At 30.8% G+C, this 20,371-nt stretch overlaps 7 protein-coding genes and 2 non-coding genes across 9 annotated transcripts; 3 read left to right on the plus strand and 6 right to left on the minus strand.

The window, feature by feature from the left end:
- Positions 1-42: 42 nt before the first annotated feature.
- Positions 43-3,303, minus strand: PET309 (Pet309p; the record flags this gene model as incomplete). Its single annotated transcript, XM_046079847.1, has 1 exon — positions 43-3,303. One exon carries the CDS (start codon positions 3,301-3,303, stop codon positions 43-45), a length of 3,261 nt encoding a protein of 1,086 aa, XP_045937153.1.
- Positions 3,304-4,137: 834 nt separating this feature from the next.
- On the plus strand, positions 4,138-4,617 carry FYV7 (Fyv7p; the record flags this gene model as incomplete). The annotated part of the gene is made up of 1 exon (XM_046079848.1): positions 4,138-4,617. The coding sequence occupies one exon, from the start codon at positions 4,138-4,140 to the stop codon at positions 4,615-4,617; it is 480 nt and encodes a 159-aa protein (XP_045937154.1).
- Positions 4,618-4,858: 241 nt separating this feature from the next.
- On the minus strand, positions 4,859-7,165 carry MEF1 (Mef1p; the record flags this gene model as incomplete). Its single annotated transcript, XM_046079849.1, has 1 exon — positions 4,859-7,165. One exon carries the CDS (start codon positions 7,163-7,165, stop codon positions 4,859-4,861), a length of 2,307 nt encoding a protein of 768 aa, XP_045937155.1.
- Positions 7,166-7,889: 724 nt separating this feature from the next.
- On the plus strand, positions 7,890-9,959 carry YAT1 (carnitine O-acetyltransferase YAT1; the record flags this gene model as incomplete). The annotated part of the gene is made up of 1 exon (XM_046079850.1): positions 7,890-9,959. The coding sequence occupies one exon, from the start codon at positions 7,890-7,892 to the stop codon at positions 9,957-9,959; it is 2,070 nt and encodes a 689-aa protein (XP_045937156.1).
- Positions 9,960-10,052: 93 nt separating this feature from the next.
- SCDLUD_000848 lies at positions 10,053-10,450 on the minus strand. The gene has a single exon (XR_006829182.1). It is a non-coding gene; the product is annotated as a Fungi_U3 (small nucleolar RNA).
- Positions 10,451-11,678: 1,228 nt separating this feature from the next.
- SCDLUD_000849 lies at positions 11,679-11,751 on the plus strand. The gene has a single exon. It is a non-coding gene; the product is annotated as a tRNA-Thr (tRNA).
- An 86-nt stretch (positions 11,752-11,837) lies between these two features.
- On the minus strand, positions 11,838-13,793 carry FET5 (ferroxidase FET5; the record flags this gene model as incomplete). Its single annotated transcript, XM_046079851.1, has 1 exon — positions 11,838-13,793. One exon carries the CDS (start codon positions 13,791-13,793, stop codon positions 11,838-11,840), a length of 1,956 nt encoding a protein of 651 aa, XP_045937157.1.
- A 575-nt stretch (positions 13,794-14,368) lies between these two features.
- SCDLUD_000851 (uncharacterized protein) lies at positions 14,369-15,919 on the minus strand (the record flags this gene model as incomplete). Its single annotated transcript, XM_046076804.1, has 1 exon — positions 14,369-15,919. The coding sequence occupies one exon, from the start codon at positions 15,917-15,919 to the stop codon at positions 14,369-14,371; it is 1,551 nt and encodes a 516-aa protein (XP_045937158.1).
- A 762-nt stretch (positions 15,920-16,681) lies between these two features.
- Positions 16,682-20,275, minus strand: RGR1 (Rgr1p; the record flags this gene model as incomplete). The annotated part of the gene is made up of 1 exon (XM_046079852.1): positions 16,682-20,275. One exon carries the CDS (start codon positions 20,273-20,275, stop codon positions 16,682-16,684), a length of 3,594 nt encoding a protein of 1,197 aa, XP_045937159.1.
- Positions 20,276-20,371: the final 96 nt, after the last annotated feature.

The raw sequence follows: 20,371 nt of genomic DNA on the forward strand, positions 1-20,371 counted from the left end.
GTGTGTTTTTTTTAGTAATATCCATACCCTCCATTTTCCTCCCTACCATTTCACTTTAGGGGTTCTTTTACTAGTTCTTAACTCCTGTAGGAACTCCTTGTGTCTAGCTTCAACTGCATACCAATATGCAACGTTATTTTTTGGTTTCATCAAATATCCAATTATAAACCTAGGATATTTCTTGGTCCAGCTCTCTAATATATTCTCCAGTTCTGTCAAGTTGTTCAATGAGGATAGATATTTATCTAATTTTTCTTTAACTTCTTCATAAACATTGGATTCAAGGTAATATGTTGGTCTTCCATAACTAGGGTCAGCTCTTAGTGCAATTAAGTCTTTTGGTAGTTGGTTACTGCTTGTGCTGAAATCCGTATAATGTTTCTTCATCAATCTAAGCATGTGAATTCTATTAAAACCTTTGATTAACAAGTTATTAATAAGATTTAATGCATAATCTCTGGTGCCCGTATAATCTATCATTAGTCTTATGGCTGAATTGTAACTCTTGTTATCTATAACTAAACTATTTTCTCTTAATTTTTTAATCCAACTTGGAATTTCGCCTATCCTATGCCCCATATGTAGCTCTTCCAACTTAAAATTAAAAACACCAATTAATAACCCGTCTAAGTTCAAATTACGCATAATTTTAGAGGTTGGCCCGTTTCTTATGTTTGTGATTCTATTCATTATATCATCAAAGGTTAACGCAAGCTCCTCCCACTGCTGTGTTTCATAATATACGTAAGCTTTAGTTTTCAAAATACGAAACTTTGTTAAAATTGCATTTGGGTTAGATTTATAAAAAATACGGATATAGTCGTACAAAATCTTCCATGCAGAGACGGGGTCATAGGTAACTAGTTGTTTGATAGGATAAATAATCACACCAGGGTGTAACACAGGATGCACAATATCTAAGGTGCGGTTTGCTGAGCTTTCCATAATGTCGTTTAATAGCCGCAAGACTTTTTTAATGTTGGAAGAGCTACCTGTTTTGGAAATATTTGTTATAAAGGCATGCTTCACCACATAATGTAAAATTTTAGAATTTACCGGAATTTTATTATTTAACAACTTTTCGTAATATGAGAAAATCATTGCAGAATTGTTGTGACAATCATAATATCTCATGATAATTTCAAAATGAGCTGGCAAAACAAGTCCGGGCGAATGTTCCAACATGTGATTTAACAATTTCCCACTAGCTTCAACATCTTTCTTCAAACTGATCAAATAATTTAACATGACACGGTAAAATTCTGAATTAGTTCTAATTCCGGCTTCTGATATTTCTAAAAAAAGAGAATCACAATTTTCTTCTAATAAAGTTTTAGCATAGATCAATGAATTATACATATAAATTTTCAACACATCATCTGATTGAATATAATCTTCCTTGATATAGTTGTTAAAAATTTTAACAGCTTGGGTGGGTTGTTTAGAGTCGGAATAAACATCCATAAGACTAGCAATCAAGGCCGGTGTCGGCGTAATATTATATTCATCTCTCATAAGATGGAATAATTCCTCTGCAATAGGTATATTTGTTAAATAAGCACAAATTCTAAATATTTTTTCAAAATGCCTTGAAGATATTAATTCTCTCTGTTCCAAATTCATTTTCTTCAACACCATTAAAGCCCCATCCAAATCGTTTTGTGTGCGGTAAATATCCAACAAAATCAAATATGTGTAAGTTTGTGGCCTAACGTCATATTTTTTAAACAACTCAAAGTGATGTAAAGCACCTTGATAATCTCCGTTTTTGTAATATGCATACAGTAAACTTTGTAGAACAGCATAATTGGGGATTAATTTCCTATTCAATAACTGTTTGTATAGGCTATCAACGATTTCCAATTCGCCATAATCGGCTAGTGCGTACATGATAATACCATAATGCAAAACGTTAGGTAGTTCACCAATTCCAAAAAGTTTATTAAACTGTTTTTGTAAAGCATCCCAACTTTTTAATTTAGAATACGCAATCAATAAGTAATCAAACTGTTTTTCTCCAAAGTTATGCAAATGTGGAAATTCTTCGTATAGTTTTTGTACCTGTCCATAATTTCCTTTATGGACCAAAATCCTTAATGCACCTGTTAAATCATTGATCTCCACCAAATCTCTATGATGGTCGTATTTATATTTCCATATATCCCAACCTTTGTCAAACATTCTCCTGCGTAAAACTAACATCTGCAATGTAGAAGCATATTGCGAAATCACAACCGGTATTTTTGAGCTAGTATATTTAACATTGACAAGATGATGAACATTAACAGCAAAGCTGGTTTCCAAATTTGTCAACAATTCATAATAATCAAATTCCACTGTTGAATTCATACTTTCTCTATAGCTCTTTTCATTTTTTTGCATTACTATCATCAATGGTTCTAATATATCTCTGTTTCTTAAATAATCTTTAGGTGACGAAAAATCACAATGGCCTTGCATGAACGAGTATGAATGCATAAATATTATTGAAGCTGTTTTGAAACCATAGCTTTCGTAAGTCACAGACAATAGAGATGATAGCACTTTGATAATCATGGATCTCTTACTACTTGTACTGTTATTGATGGCTATATCACTGTTTTGAACAGAACCATTGGATTGGTGTTGAGATGATAACTCTCCTTCTACAATATTAAATTGTTGAAACATAAAATTTAGGTATTTAAATAACAGTCTTGTAAACCCTTCAACTTTTAGTATAGAATGGAAAATCATATTAAACTCATGTACACGAATGTCTTTGGGGAATTTAAAAGTATCATTTTTAATACTAATATTATAAAATAACAGAAGGTAATTAAAGCATTTATTTTTGAATAAAAGCTTTGCAAGATCAGACCTAACCCTCGACGACATAATATCATTGGTACTATTATTATCAATAGTTGTATCTGTGCTGTTATATATCTGCTCATTAGTATCAGTATTTATTGCTATATTTGCACTTGGATTCAATATTTTAGTTTTGGACAATGGTTTTATATTCTTAGCAAAACTTACAAGCCTTAGTAATTCTCTTTTTTTTTCATACTCATCAGTTGGTAGTGCGTCTTTATTATAAACAATTTCTTTAATTTTGAGTAAATATAGGTTATTTTGATCCCGCTGTGGTTGTAATAGAGCTGATGGTTGGGTATCAACATGTAAGCATCGTATTTCAATCTTATTATTAATAGTTTTTTTTTGTTTGGCTGCCGATATTATCAGTGGACCGATATTTTGCTTTATAATTAATTTTTTGTTTCCTTTTAAGACAGACTTAAATGATAACATTAGTTGCATTATAAATTGATTTTTTTAATTATATTTACAGGTTAATATGAGTATGTAGTTGGTTTTATTTGTTTTCTCTCTCTCCCTCTTTTTTTTTTTTTACCTTTATTTTACACAGGTATCAAAAATGAATTAATTAAACACTCGAGGTAAATATATATATATACTGGTGGAATTTAAAAAACAGTTATTGGAATTATTATTATTATTATTAAAAGAAAAAAAAAAGAAAAAGAAAAAAAGAAATGATGATGAATGTATCAAAAAAATGCAATAATGGGAAAGGGGGGGAGGGTTATGTGTATATTCTTATAGTTTAAATATAGGAAAGTTGGAATTGCCTACTGCTAGTATATTCAATTAAGTATGGCCCCTCTGTTCTTGTTCTTTATGAGTAATTGATTTTTAAAAAAAAGTAAAGAAAAACAAACAAGAAAAAGAAAAAGAAAAACAATTAATTGCAACTACAATAAAAAAAAAAACAAAAATAGGTTTAAAAATTGCAAAAACTAAAAAGAAAAAAGAAAAAAAAAAAATTTTTTTGGTGGAGTTTTCCAAATTGAAAAAAAAAATATTCTATAAAATAATATCCGTATAATCCGCATATCCTTATTGTTTGACATCGGACAGTACGTACCAATTGTAGATTTATTTGTAATCTTTTTAACTCTTTTCTTTTTCTTTTCTGTTTTTTTTTTTTTTTTGTTTCTTTTGGATATCTCGTTGCTTCAAATTAAAGTCATCTTTAAAAATATATACAACAATAACCTTTAAACACTCTCTGTGTTAGAGAAAATCACTTACATAATAAAAACACCCGTATTTAACATATTACCAATAATAATGCCACCAAAGAAATCCTTAAATGCCAAGAAATTCACAAGAGAATACAAGTTAAAGGAAATTCAAAGAAACTTAACGAGAAAATCCAGATTAAAGAAACAATATCTAAAAGCGTTGAAAGAAGAAGGTTATGCTATACCGCAGAATACTGAATCAGATGAACACTTAGATGGTAAAAATACTGCCACAGCTAAGTTAACAGGTAGAGATCGTAAAGTCATAAAAAGGCAGAATTCAGAATTAAAATATGAAGAGAAAAAGAAGTTAAAACAGGAAAGATTATATAAAAAAAGACAAGATCGGGAATTCAAAAGAGAAAAAGAATTAAATAGAATAAAAGAAATCAAGTCTAAGCACCAAACAAAGATTGATAGAAGAGAAAAATTGGCCCAAAGGACAAAAACAGGACAACCTTTGATGGGTCCCAGAATAGAAGATTTATTAAATAAAATTAAAAACGACGATACATATACTAATTAGTCATTATGTTTAGAGTTCTACACTTTTTAACCCTTTGTTCTCCTCCCACCGTCTTTTTCTTTTTTGTTTGTTAATATTATTATTATGATATATATATATATATATATACATGTATATTATTATTTAAATTGTTTATTTACAGGATCCATCATTTTTAATACTTCGAAACACTTTGTATTAAAAAAAAAAAAAGAAAAAAAAAAAAAAAGCAAAAAGCAAAAAGTAAAAAGTAAAAATTAAATCACTTTTTTTGTTCTTGTTTCTTTTGGAATTCGCTAATCAATTGCTTTTGAATTTGAGGCAAGGTTGGTGCATACTTTTTAAATTCTAAAGAAAATTCACCTTTACCTTGAGTTGAAGCCCTTAAACTGGTGGCAAATCCAAACAAGCCATTCAATGGACATTCAGCAGTAATAGTAAACTCGTCCTGACCATTTTCAGTATCAATGATAACAGCAGTCAATTTGTTCAATAAACCAATAACATTACCTTGAAATTCATTTGGAGAAGTAACAGAAACATTCATAATTGGTTCCAAGACAACAGGTTGAGCTTGTAAAAACGAATTTTTGAAAGCAGTCATTGTGGCTGTCTTAAACGACAATTCATTAGAGTCAACAGCATGAATAGCACCATCGTTAATTAACATATTGACACCTAAGACTTTATGGCCAACCAACGGTCCTTTCTCGCAAATCTCTTCGAAACCTTTTTGACAAGCAACCAAATATTTATCTGGAATACGGCCACCAACAACTTGAGATCTGAAAATATTTTCAGTTCCATTATCAGAAGTTGGGCTAATATTACCCATAACTCTAGCATATTGGCCAGCACCACCTGATTGTTTCTTATGTGTGTAATCAAATTCGGCTGGTACAGTAATGGTCTCTCTATAAGAAACTTGTGGTCTGCCTGTTTCGCATTCGACATTATATTCTCTCTTCATTCTTTCAACATAAATTTCCAAATGCAATTCTCCCATACCAGAAATAATAGTCTCCTTAGATTCATTATCAAACCTAACCCTAAATGTAGGATCTTCCTTGGTAAAACGGTTTAAAGCTTTTGAAAAGTTGGTGGCCGAATCTTTGGATTTTGGTTTAATAGATAAAGATATAACAGCATCTGGAACAAACATCGAGGACATAGAATAATTTAAAACACCATCTGTAAAAGTGTCCCCAGAAGAACAGTCTATACCAAATGTCGCACAAATTTCACCAGAGCCAACTTCATTGACATCTTCCATATCATTAGAGTGCATTCTCACTAATCTAGACACTTTAACTTTTTTACCAGTTTTCACATTGGTTATGTAGCCACCCTTCTTTAATTTACCTTGATAAACACGAATATAAGTTAATTGACCATATTTCCCCTCTTCTAGTTTAAACGCCAACCCAACGAATGGTTCTTTAACACTAGGAACTAAAGTAACTTTAGACTCCTTGTTGGCAATATCTAGACCGGTATTTAAAACTTCACTTGGATCTGGCAAGTAATTAACAACAGAGTCTAAAACCGACTGGATACCAGTATTAGCCAAAGCAGACCCCATTAGTACCGGCGTAAATTTTCTAGCAATAGTAGCTCTACGAATAGCAGCATGAATTTGCTTTTCGGTAGGTTCTTTTTCCTCTAAATAAAGTTCAGCGATCTCATCATCAACATCGGCCAAAGTTTCAATCAACAAAGCTCTCTTTTCTTCAACCAAGTCAACCAGATCTTCAGGAACTGGAGTTTTTCTCAAAATTTCACCATTATCGCCTTCATTGTAAATAGCTTCTCTGGATATGATGTCAACAACCCCTTTCAATTCTGATTCAGCACCGATAGGTACTTGAATGGCAGCAGCAGGGATTCTTAGTTTCTTATTGAGTTGTTCAATAGCTTTGAATGGATTGGCACCCATTCTATCCATTTTATTGATAAAAGTAATACGTGGAACATTATATCTTCTCATTTGACGATCAACAGTAACAGTTTGTGATTGAACACCACTAACAGCACAAACAACTAAAACCGCACCATCCAATACTCTCAAAGCACGTTCGACTTCAATAGTGAAATCTATGTGGCCTGGAGTGTCAATTAAGTTATAATGGTAGCTTTTACCATCTTTATCCCAAGAACAATAAGTAGCTGCAGACTGAATTGTGATACCTTTTTCTCTTTCTAAATCCATCGAATCCATTTTAGCACCAACATTATCCCTACCTCTAACTTCATGAATAGCTTTAATACGGCCAGTATAGTATAAAACACGTTCAGTAAATGTAGTTTTACCTGAGTCAATATGAGCAGAAATACCAATGTTACGTAATCTACTTAAAGATGCCGTATCAGTTGGAGATAATTTTGTGGTTATCTGGTCAATGATTTTTTTTTCTTCATCGTAGGAATCCCTTAAAGATTTACCCGTTTGGAAGAATCTAAGGTTGCTAGTAATATTAGCACCACATCTGGAAAAAAAAGGAAAAAAAGAGGTTGATAGTAATTTTCTACTAGCAACAGCAGTTCTTGATGTAGCCGAAGCAAACGACATTTTCCCTTTATGTTTTTTTTTTTTTTTTTTTTTTTTATATTATTTGAGTTTTAATCTTTGGAGTAAAGTTTTCTGGGTTATTAAAAATACAGAAAATGTTCAAACATTTTTGAAAATAAAATATCTATATAAATTTTTTTTTTTTGTTTTTTGTTTTTTCCTTTTCCATTTATCCAAGGCTGGGTAAAATAATTAAAAGAAAAAAAATATTTTTTTTTTTTTTTTTCTTCTCCAAAAAAAGAAAAAAAAAAAACCATTATTTTTTTTTAATTTGTGTCGTATTTGCTTATCATTCAATTCATCAACTTAGTAATTATGACGTTGTTGTTGTAAGGCAATTCCAAATAGTATTAAAAAAACAATATTCATTACTCCATTTACCATTTTCATTGTTTGCGTATCTATCACACTAAATGTCATCTATTTTTTAAATCAAATCCTTATACTCTTTAACGTATTGGAGACTAATCACATATACCAAATTTTAATGTATTCTTGTTAAAAAAAGAGATATCTTTACTACGCTATATAAAAAAGAACAAAGTATCACTTGCTAGACTTTTTAAAAATCCTTTTTTTTTTCCCTAATTTTTTGTATATTTCTTATTTTTTTGTCACACATCTCTCCAGACTTTGTCATTTTATATATAAACAGTAAATTCAATTATAGTATTAATAATACTTGCGTCACCTCCCATTCACATTCACATTCACATTCACAAAAATGAGTAACGAACATATAGCAACTCATCCAGAGAACAACAAAAAATTAGCTAGATTACCAGTTCCAGATTTGAAGGATACATTACAAAGGTATCTCGCTAGATTGGAACCGTTACAAGAAGCACATCAACATGAAGCTACAGTGCGTGCAGTTTTAAGCAATGAAAACATACACAAATTGAAAATTTTGCAAAATAAATTGCTAGAATACGACCACGAACTAGACATAGAAACGAATGGAGAATCGTCTTACATCGAACAATTTTGGTTTGACGCATATTTAGAATATGACGCTTCAGTTGTGTTTAACGTTAACCCATTTTTTCAATTGCAAGATGATCCTACTTTGTTATCCACTGATAAAGACGTCCAAATTAAAAGAAGTGCCAAATTAGTTTTATCAATGTTAAAGTTCGTACGTGAAATTAGAAAATCTACTCTAAAACAAGATACCGTTAGAGGAAAGACTCCATTGTCTATGGATCAATATTCTAAATTGTTTGGTAGTGCGAGGTTACCACCAAATAACGAACAGGACAAAAGTGATAATAATCCTTCGTGCCATTTGCAAACTGATCCAACTTCGCACCACATTGTGGTTATTCACAAGTCTCGGTTTTATTGGTTTGACGTATTAGATACAAACAACAATCCAATCTTTCAATCTCCTGAAGAATTAGAATGTAACTTGTACTCCATCATCCAGGACTGTTTACAAAATGCCGATGAAAACAATAGTTTCCCAGCCGGCGTTTTCACGACTGAAAATCGTAAAGTTTGGTCTAATGTTAGATCCTATATGATGTCTCAAGAGGATGACACTAATTCCCATAATTTAAAGATTATTGATAGTGCCTTATTCATCTTATGTTTGGATGATATTTCCATTGACGATGAGCGCAGGTTAGTTCAAAACTTATTATGTGGCGAATCAAAGTTGATAAATAATTATTCAACTCAAACTGGTACTTTTTTAAACAGGTGGTTCGATAAGTTGCAATTGATAGTAACTGAAAATGGCAAAGCGGGTATTAATTTCGAACACACTGGTGTTGACGGACATACAGTTTTACGTATGTGTTCCGATATTTACACTGATTCTATTTTAAGTTTTGCCTCTAGCATCACCAAAAATGTTCCACGGGTTTTCCACCAAGACGAAATTAGAGATGTTGCTGCTGTTACTCCTCGCACCACCGCTAAAAGCAACAACTTAATCACTATACCACGTAGGTTAGAATGGGTTGTTGATTCATTTTTATTATCATCCATTCATTTTGCAGAAACTAGGGCTTCTGATTTAATGATGCAGTATGAGTTTGATATCGTTGATTTCCATGAGTATGGAGCCAATCACATCAAAAGACAATTCCATGTCTCACCGGATGCGTTTATACAAATGATATTTCAACTAGCCTACTATGCTCTTTACGGTAAGTTTGAAACAACCTATGAACCGGCAATGACAAAAACTTTCAAGCATGGTAGAACTGAAGCCATAAGATCAGTAAGCAATGACTCTAAAAAATTTGTCCATTCAATTTTCGATAATGTAAGCACAGACAGAGAACGTGTCAAACTATTGCAAGAGGCTTGTAAGGAACATTCAAGAATAACCAAAGAAGCTAGTTGTGGCTTGGGGCAAGATCGCCATTTATATGCCTTGTATTGTGTTTGGAAGGAAATGGGAAACAACGACGACACTTTGCCACCAATGTTTAGCGATAAAGGTTGGAAAATATTGAACACAAACATTTTGAGCACTTCAAATTGTGGCAATCCATGCTTGAAAAGTTTTGGTTTTGGTCCAGTAACTAACAACGGGTTTGGGTTAGGTTACATTATCCGACCAGATTCTGTAACTATCGTTCTGTCCTCCAAACATAGACAGACCGAAAGATTCGCTAAATTAATTGAAAAATCCCTACTAGAAATAAACCATGTTTTTGAAAGAAAAGAGGGATCAACCTTCAAAAATACTCACACGTTGACTGAAACTAAAGGCAGTAGCACAGATATGAAATTCCTAATGAGTGGTTATGATTACTTTGATGTAAGTGTACATGGATAAACAAACTAGTTATTTTTCTTTAAATAAAACGCTTCTAAATTACATACTAAACCTTTAGTATAATCAAACTTAGAAAAAAAAATATATATATAAACTTGTCAGACTGCCATTTGCACCCACCCAATAATGCTTATCCCATCTTATAAAAGAAGTACATAGGCTGGGTAAAGATCATCGCGCCATTTTTTAGAGAAAAAAAATTTTTAATCCCAAAAACACAGGCAGAAAAAACGTTAAAATGTAACTGGAAATCGGCTATAAGATGAATCCGAACTGCTAAGAGTTGCAGAGTTCAAACTTATTAAAATCGGGACTTGCATCCATGCTACCTTGGCCTTCCGAAGAAGGGTAACATCCGATAACCAAAGAAAAATTCTCACTCTGGGGCACAAAGGTAATGATACTCATCTTCCAAGTTGGATTCAGTGGCTCTTGTGAAGAGTCAAAGAGTGACGATTCCTATAGAAATGATCCTACTGTTGAAGGTGTTAGTAATAATAATTTTTCTTATAACACAAGCTTTTTTTTTCCCATCACATCGGAATAACCAAAAACAAAAACGAAAAAAAAAAAATTGAAACCAAAATCTCAGATTATAACAACCATGGTTCCAATAATAACGTTTTTTTTTCTTCCTATTTGTCAAAACATATGGACAATTAAAACTTGATTATATTAACAACAATGCTTATGTATAAAGCATGGGGTATTTTACATACTGAAGTACGTCGATGTTTTTTTATGAATTTTTACAATAAAAGAAAAAGAGAAATTAACATGTATAATAATTACAAAAAAATATCCTTAAAATTAACGGAAATGTTCGTCTTTTATACTTTTTTGTTTTCTGTTTTTTTTTCTGTTTTTCTGTTTTTTTTTCTTTACTTTTCTTTTCTTTTTTCATTTTTTAAAATCTTATATTAAAATAACAGTAATAATGAAATGTACGTCATTTTCTATGTAATTACTGGGCTGCATCTGTGCATAAAAAATATTTCCACTTCCTTTTAATTCTTTTTTCATTTTTTAAAGTAGGGCTTTTTCTTTAGTATTTTTTTATGTGTGAAAAAAAGAAAAAAAAAAAAGCAAAAAAATTAAACATAGGGCTTTTTATTTTAAATTTTCCTTTTTTTTTTTTGGTTTTTCAGCCGACGCAATATCACTTCTGCGTCTGTTATGCACTTCAAACTTTTTCTTATCATACATTTATTTCCCATTCCAGTATTATTGTTTTCTATTCATATCTTAGAAATACCGACTAGTTCTTGATCCTGTGTTTAATAGAATAGAAATATATATATATATATATATAAAATAAATAAATAAATAAATAGACAATAACTATAATACTTTAATATTAGAAAAGTACATATAAACAAATACAAACTTATTGCATTAATAAATACATAAACCTTAGTTCTCGGTCTATAAGGGAATACAAGATCAACTTCGATCATTAAGAAATAAAAAGACATGTAAAGGCTCATCGGAAAGAAGTTCTTAAAAATATAAATTGAACATTAAAATTATCATGAAGAAGATCCAGAAAGTTATTCATTCCTCTTATACTTTTCTTAATTATTTTAGATCTTATTCTTACTATTTGCCATTTTCATTGTTGGAGTTGATTGATCTTGGTTAGCAATGTGTTATTAATCGTTATAGCTAATAGTGAATTTGCATTCATTAAAAGACCATTTTGAAGAGAAAATCGTGATAGCTTCTATGGCCAAGTTGGTAAGGCGCCACACTAGTAATGTGGAGATCATCAGTTCGACTCTGGTTGGAAGCACTTTTCTTTTTTTTACATATACATACACACATTTCTAATATTTTTATGTTTATTGAATATTACTACCTATAGAGCTATATATTCAGTTACTGTATAGTGGTTTCAATATCACTTCCATCATCGTTACTTCTATATTCTTCGCCTAATAAAAGGGTTTCCAATTTGTGATACATTTCTAATTCTTGTGCAGTACTGAAATCTTTTTCATCCAAACCATAATCAACAATAACGAATAATCCATAAAAAGCAATAAGAGCAGACGTTATAAATGCTAAATACCCCTTCAAAGTAAATCCATTAGGCAATGGTTTTGGCTGTCTTGGTAAGCCAGTTAAATCAAACCAATCTTTTTGGTTTCCAACTGCATTACCAGCCACAGGGATGTTTTGTTCTTGACATATTTGTTTCATATTTTCATTCAATGCACCTCCATTATCAGTTACCTGTAAAACATCTGGTGCTTCGATAAAAACAGCTGCTAACCCTTGTTCCAAATGCCAATCAACATGACAATGAAACAACCAGACCCCCGGGTTATCGGCCCTAAACCTTAAAACTACATGACCGTTCCCCTCAACAATAACAGTATCTCTCTTCATTGGGGTCATTGGATATTCCATCAATGGTGCAGATTCATTATACGGTTTAGGTTCTTCAAATTCTTCAAAGGTTTTTTGAACAATTTGAAAAGTATGGCCGTGCAAGTGGAATGGATGTCTACCATCATCATAATTATCCAATACAACCTCTATAACTTCATTATGTTGTAAAACAAATGCATTCAAATTATCACCATATATCAATGGGTTCAAGGAATCCTTTTTATCAGCTGTAAGTGCAGTGAATAAACTTGGCACTTTGGGTGCAACATATGTTATGTTATTGAAAAAAGCATAGTTGACACCATCTCCCAAATTATCCATTCTAATCTCTAGTTTAATTTGATAATCATATGTGTCCAGTATTTCTTCCTTATCCAAGGGTGTCATATTAAAATCATTTAGCTTTGCAGAACCAAAGTGATAATTTGCTGAAATATCTTTATGGGACACGTCCGTGTCAAAACTTGATGCAATGGTAGTGGATCTTTTACGCCTTCCCGGATAATGAATCAAGTTTGTTTTATTTAATTCCAAATTTTCCGGAATAACATCCAACATCCTCTCATCGATTATTTGAAATAATGGGTATGTATAGTCGTTATCATTTTTATCATTATCCAATAAAACATCCTCTTCGGATTTAGATTTAACCAAAACGGCCAATCTTTGGCCTGGTGCCAATTCAATGGTATGGGTCTTAATAGATTTGATTAAAACACCATCAACTTCAACTATATTGAACTCATGATCCTTTGAATGGATAAGCTGAGCAACAAAGGTGCCACTATTTATAAATCTTAACAAGTATAATTTATCATAATCAAAATTCAAGCTCCCATTGTCAGTATTATTAAATAGAAAATTTTGAGGAATAGGTTCAGCACCAGTAGGATTGTACCTGGATAAAAACTTTTTGAAAACTTTATAATATGGTTCATAATAATAATCAGATAGTTGGATTACAAATTCATCATCAATTTTCCACACTTCTTTCTCTAAATGATAATCATGAATAATAAATGCACCTCTCATTCCGTCAGTATATTGAGATCCAGAATGTGAGTGGTACCAATAAGTTCCTAGCTGATCGGGCACCGTAATATTATATAAATAAGTTTGACCAGGCATAATAGGACACTGTGTGACCATTTCAGGCCCATCCATTTGTGGCGAATTGCCCATGGACGTATTTTGAAACAATCCGTGGAAATGAAGTGATGTTGGGAGATCACTGAGGTAATCACTATTTGAAGTTGCCGAAACTGCATTTCCGTTGGCAAAATCATTAGTTAGATATATTTCTACCCTATCTCCTCTTTCAACATGAATATCTGGTGGAGGCCAGATCCCATTAAATCCAATCATCTTTTTAGTACTGTATTGGCCATCTGGATTTGCATCAACCCAACTTACATTGAAGTGGAAAGTATGTGTCTTCATGGTATAAGCATTTTGTGGGAAAAAAGACATTCCGACTATAAATGTTATTACTATTAAAGCTATCATTTTATTACTTTGTGAACAATGCCCTTTTTTATTTTCTTTTGTTGTTGTTGTTGTTGTCGTTATTAGTAAGTACTATAGTCACTAATATTCACATTCTTTTTTGATTAAAAGAGACTTTAAAAACAGTAATTCCTGAAAAGCATAAGAAATGGCTTTTTATCACTAATGCATCTAGCTTATGTATGTTATAAATTAAAAAATATATATATATATATATATATATAATTAGACTTTGTACTGAGAAAACATGCACACTTGTCACAGCATATACTTTTAAAAGATGTTAAGCTCTAAGAAAACGCCACATCTTTCTTAATACCTGGGCGCTTAGCCATCTTCTTCGATTTACACCAGAAAAAGGATTTAAAATATGAAATACATTTTATAACTACCACAAAAAAAAGACAAAATCAAAGTAAAAAAAAAAAAAGGGTGCATTATATATTTCTTATTTAATAAAATCCATAAAGCAAACGTTACTCAATACAACAATTACAAATAATAAATAATTAAACAACAATATTTAAACCCCTTTTAAATATACCATCCAAATCGTTCATAGCTTCGAGTACATCTTTATTGTTTTTATATAAATCAGGTATTTTTACTACCTCATCCTTAAAACCCTCATATAGTTTGTTTAATAATAAAACTTGTGAGTTTTGTGTATTTTTATCACCAGTAATAGAGATACGACAAAATAAAACGTAATATTTGAAAACACTGATTAATATAATAAGCTTGACCAACTTTGTTTCTTCCAGTTCATCTTTATTGTTTATAGAGTTTGCATCAGTGTTGCAGTCCTTAAAAAAAGATAATATTGGAAGCAAACTTTTAAAATTTTTGACAAAGTCCTGCATTCTAATGTATTTGATAATATGACAGGAATATTTTAAGACAACATTTTTCTTATTTACATCATTCAATTTTGGTAGCAAATCCAATAACAAACCATTCAAAATCTTAATAAAATCCTTAATATTATATTCAGCAGGTAATCCATATAAAATACAATCCCGTATCAATAAAATTTCTAATTGAAAAACATAATAGTGTGAAACTTTTTCCAGTTTTATTATAATTTTGGAGAATTCATCCAACATCTTCCTTTTAATAAAATAATAACAATCAATTGAAAAATGAGATCTATAAATGAAAAGTAAATATGTCATTACAACAGTCAATTCATCGACATTGCAACTTGTCTCGAAAACATTCCATAGTTTTGTCATCAATGATAAATCCAATCTAGATTCCATCAGCTCCAAAACGTTGTTATTTGCAAGTACTCTGGAAATAGAATGATCCATATTTATTGTAGGAAAGTAATTATTAAGGAGATCTGCATATCTGATTTCAATACTTTGTGGATACCTGTTGGCTTGATTATGACAATAATGGTAACCATTCTTTTGAGCATACGGCGAAGAAGCAGAACAATATTTTTTGACTAAAAAATAGAACTCACTATTAACATTATTAAAAGCGATATCTTTGGATCCACCACATTCAATATTTAAAAATAATCCCAAACAATGACAATCCTGAATGGCTTCAGTTTTATTATGTAGCTGTTGGAACTCATTTATATCATTTCTAGGGATATTAATTTTGTAGTTCATGCCTAGCGTTTGTGTTATATCAGTAGCTTCATTATTTTCTATGTTGTAATTAAATACGTACTTAGAATCCTGTTTAGTAGCATAGTATTTTTCATCCCTCTCATCTTTCTCATCGTCATCACTTGTAACTTCGTAGGTAGTTTCTTTGATACAGAAATTATTAGTGTCCGCAGTAGTAGTAGTAGGATTGGGGACATCTAGATTATTGGTTTTATTAATTTTATTATCATCATCATCATCATCATCATCATCATCATAATTATTATTATCCTCACAATAACAATTGTCATAAATATTATTCAGTGCAATTTCTTGAGAATTCCCAGCAAATAAATCCTCTTCCAGTATTTCTATCAAAGTACCCTTATAACCCATAATCTTACATTTTGAATTGTTATCTGTACTAAGATTATTGGTATCAATAGTTGTAATCATACTTTTGGTATTTTTATTAAGTAATTTTTTTTTTATTTCTTTTTTTTAAAATATTAAGTTCCTAGTATTAATTGCTATTTGTAGAAGAAAATATATATATATATTAGACAATCTTGCTTTACCTTCTGTTGGTAACACCAAAAGTCTTTTATTCTTTTGAAAATATGTCAACACTCATCCGTTTAAACCAAATAAGACAGTTTTTATATCAAAGAAATACAGAATATATATATATATATATATATAATCACGTTACTTTTTAACTATCTGCTCTTGCTTGTCATTCATTTATATATATTTAGTATTGACACCTCCCCAAAGACCATAAAAATTGAATGCCAATCTCACTTCTGCATATTTTCTTACTGACGCCACCGATAAAAAAAAAAAATACAAATAATGGTCCAAATTATATACTGTATATACATTTTTATTTATTATTATTATTATTATTATTATTATTATTATTATTATTATTATTATTATTATTATTAATTCTTTTTTTTTTTTTTTTTTAGCATAGCCACACTCAAAGATTATATGTGTATTATACATTAAAATCCCAATAATGGACTAATAAAATACTCTTACCCCTCCTCCTCATTAACAATTCATTTTGTTATACAAAATTTCTTCCCCTCCCCCTTCTTTTTGAGTAAAATAAAAGATAAAAAACTACATATAAATAAATAATAGTATTAAATAATATTACATAGAACTTCCCAAAAGGTGACGAACTAAATAAAACAAGTAAACAGTTTATTATTGTACCAAAATCTTATGTATTTCACTTAAAACAATTCCTACATCTTTTTCATCACAGCATACCCCATTCTCTAACTTAACAACACTGTTAGTGCCAGGAAATTTACAAACATCACCATCATTACTATTTGCTAATTTAGATTTTATTAAAAAGCATGTCTCTGTTACCCTTTGCGTTACCCCAACTACAAAATCATTAGCACTATTTCCCTTATTGGTAAATTTTGATGTCAATCTTTCATCGTTACCAAAATGAATGTAGTATTGCAGAAGTTGTTGTTTTCTTTTTACTATCTTCTTGATCTCAATATCTAATACAATCTTCCCACTTGATTCCGTATTATTGATAGCACCGCTTTGTTGGGGATACACATATACTAGCTCAAAATGTGATAAATTATGCAATTTAAAATATAAACAAATTTTATTTTTGACTGATTTTTTCAAATAAGCTTCTAGCAAAACAAAAATTTTTGAAGTAAACTGGAAATATTTGAAAATAAAATCGTGCTCATAGTGCCCCTCCCTTAATAAGGGGAGTAATACCGCTTGTGGATTAAGTGGGTCCAAATTAAACTCCAAATTCTTATCGGTGTTATCATTATCATTGTTCGATATTACAAGGGTGCAGTCACTAAAGGCATTACAATTTGAACCCGAGGTATGTGAAAAAGGTTTTAATTCTTTATCGCCAGTGGCACCAGTGATTTCTTCGCGTGGTAGATAGTTGAAAGATATTTGATTTGGTTTTAGGGTCACAATTTGAAAATGAGACGACTGAAAACTATTAGTCAATCTATTGATAACATCACTTAACACTACTAAGTGTTTTAATTTTTGCCTAAATCGAAGCAATTGATCCTTAATATTACTTAAATTCTCCAAAGTTATATGAAAATCATCTAACTTGCCTTTAACCTCACTGGATTTAACAGTAACGTTAGTATTGCCACCATCCCCTCCCAGTTCATCAGTGCTATCCTTATAATCTACATTATCACCCTTTTCTTGTTTAGAATACTCTGTAGACATAATAAAACATTGATTATCAATAAATTTAATCATCAAATCACTACAATCACAACGGCGTAGCAGATGCGTATCAAAAAAAGTTCTAAATTTACCAAACAAACTCAAAGTATGGTTATTACTATGATCGATTATCAAAAAAATGCTATCATCTAGAGTCCCACTAATCTTAGTATTATATTCTTTTGTAGTTTCCAGCTGCTCAGCTTTCCTATCTTTAGAACTAGCAGACAAGGCTAATGGCAAAGGTGCTGCCAATAGAGTTTGCAAACCAATGGCAAGTACAGACGATCTACCGTTCTTTGAGATCTGAGAAACATAATTTGGTAAAATACCATACATGCTAGCTGGAATAATAATTTTTTCTATGCCCAATTCATTTAATGAATCTATGATTATATGGTTGATAATTTTTGCCAAAATATTAGTAGACAAGTACTCAATTCTTTGATAACTAATATGCTCCAATTTCATGGGACCACCATCATCTGAAATATAATTCAAGTGCCAAGTCCCCCCCTTGGAAACAATCTTGCAAATTTTTTTTTCAACATAACATGAGGTGGATAATGATATTACGCTCATAATTAAATACCAGTTAACCGGCCACGTGTTTAACCTGATAAATAGGTCCTTGATTAAAACATCACTATCCTTATTATCACTATCAATATTCTGATGATGCGGATGCAATTTCTCTGCGGGTAATTTAATTTCCTCACTGTTAAATACAACCCAATTGGATCTATTAAACATATCCGACAATGTTTGGACAATTTTATCCAATTTTAGACCATGCAACATTTTAATTAATTGATGTGGCGTCATAATGCTTCTATTCAATTTGTCGATGTATGCAAGTAATAGTGAGGAATTGGGGTTTTTAAAATATAGTAGACCAGTTGTCGGATTAATTTTCAACTTCACAGGCATATTAGTTGTGCAAGTTACTGGTATGTAAAAAGTTAATGTGACTTCCTTATCATCTGTATTATCAATATTATGTCCCGGAGCATTGCCTGACTTGTTGATATCCAGCAATAACATAGCATTTGTATTGTCCATTTCAGTATTGTTACTAGCAGCATCTTCACCACCAGAATTTGAAAACAACCCTGTGTCAATAGACATTAAATTATGTTTTATGATTTGAATGTGATTAAAAATGATCTCATCGATGATATCAGGGAGTGTAGTCAAGATATTTTCTGCATAAACGGTCGGTACATCGGCAAAAGGTAGGTTTTTGTTAATATTCCATTTTAATATTAAATTACCGGTATCCTTACTGATACCAATGGTAATACTGGTATCTGAAGGAAGTGCAATTCTCGAATTAACCCAATACTTTAAAGTTATTAGCGATCTTTTTTGATCATATTTGTGAATCATATTTTTGGCATATTTTGTTTTGGCGAGTTTATTCAAATTTTTATGAAGTAAGTACAACTTCAATGAAATCATATACTTATCTAAGAAATTTTCCAAACGATAAAGTGAAGAAACATCGTCTTTTTCCTTTAGTAACAAATCGTTGGCAATTTTTTCCAGATTAGAATTTTTGCCAGCATTGCTGTTATTATAATAATAATGGTTCCCAAGCAAAGAAGACTCTTTGCCTGAAGTAATACCACTACCTCCATTGGTATTTTCTGTTCCTTCACCCTCTTCTTCATCAGATAGTAACAAAAGTCTGAAGTTTACAAAATAGAATGGTGACTTGGAAGTGACTGTAGAAATTTGTAATTCATATTCACCAGGAACTACAATAATAATTCTACCATCTTTGATTTGGTAATTTTTGAATTTTAACGGGACCTCCATCATAGTGATTCTAATTGATAATAAAACATTTAAATCTTTAATTCTTTTTAAAATCAAATCCAGTGGAATAGTTTTTTCGACACCTCCATTTATATTACTAACACTGCCAATTATATTATAGGTGGTTAAATTTGGTCTACCCAATGTAAATACTTCTAAAGCAGTCTTTAAATCTGGATTAGGAATCTTAGCATTGGTCATACTGGCCATAATGCCGTTTTTTAATGCCCAGATACAGTTATTAACATGCATATTATAAGTTCTAAAATAATTCAATAAATCGATTAAAAGATGGAAATTGTTTTTCTTTATGGTTTTACACCATTTAATCAAAACATATATTCTTAAGAATTGGTTTCTTAAATATATGATTAATTGTAGGAAGGCAGTTCTCTTATTGGAATTTAAACTATGATGGTTAAGTTTGAAAAATTGGTCCATTTCTTTGACTGCATATATGGTTAAATTTCTGATTAAGACTGAAACCGGTAATTGATTAACATTGACATGTGGTATTGGTGGTGGCGGTACTTTCGACAAAGGTTTATTGTTATTAGCAACACCATTCTTAATTTCTTCTGTCTTATAATTATTTGATTGTCCATTTAATTTGATTGGTGCAGCATTTATGGATGCCTTACCATTTTTTTGATCGAAATGATTAATTTCTTTTTTATCATCTACCGCCTCCAAACTTTTAGAGGATTTTATTTTTGTGGGAGTTTCTTCTTTAGACATTTTGTTTTAAAAAGAACAAATTAAACAAAAGCAAATAAAAAAATAAAAAAAAAAGAAAAGAAAAAGGAAAAGGAAAAGGAAAAGGAAAAAGAGAAA

This window comes from Saccharomycodes ludwigii, chromosome I, assembly GCF_020623625.1.
Source record: "Saccharomycodes ludwigii strain NBRC 1722 chromosome I, whole genome shotgun sequence".
Classification (NCBI taxonomy): Eukaryota; Fungi; Ascomycota; class Saccharomycetes; order Saccharomycodales; family Saccharomycodaceae; genus Saccharomycodes; species Saccharomycodes ludwigii.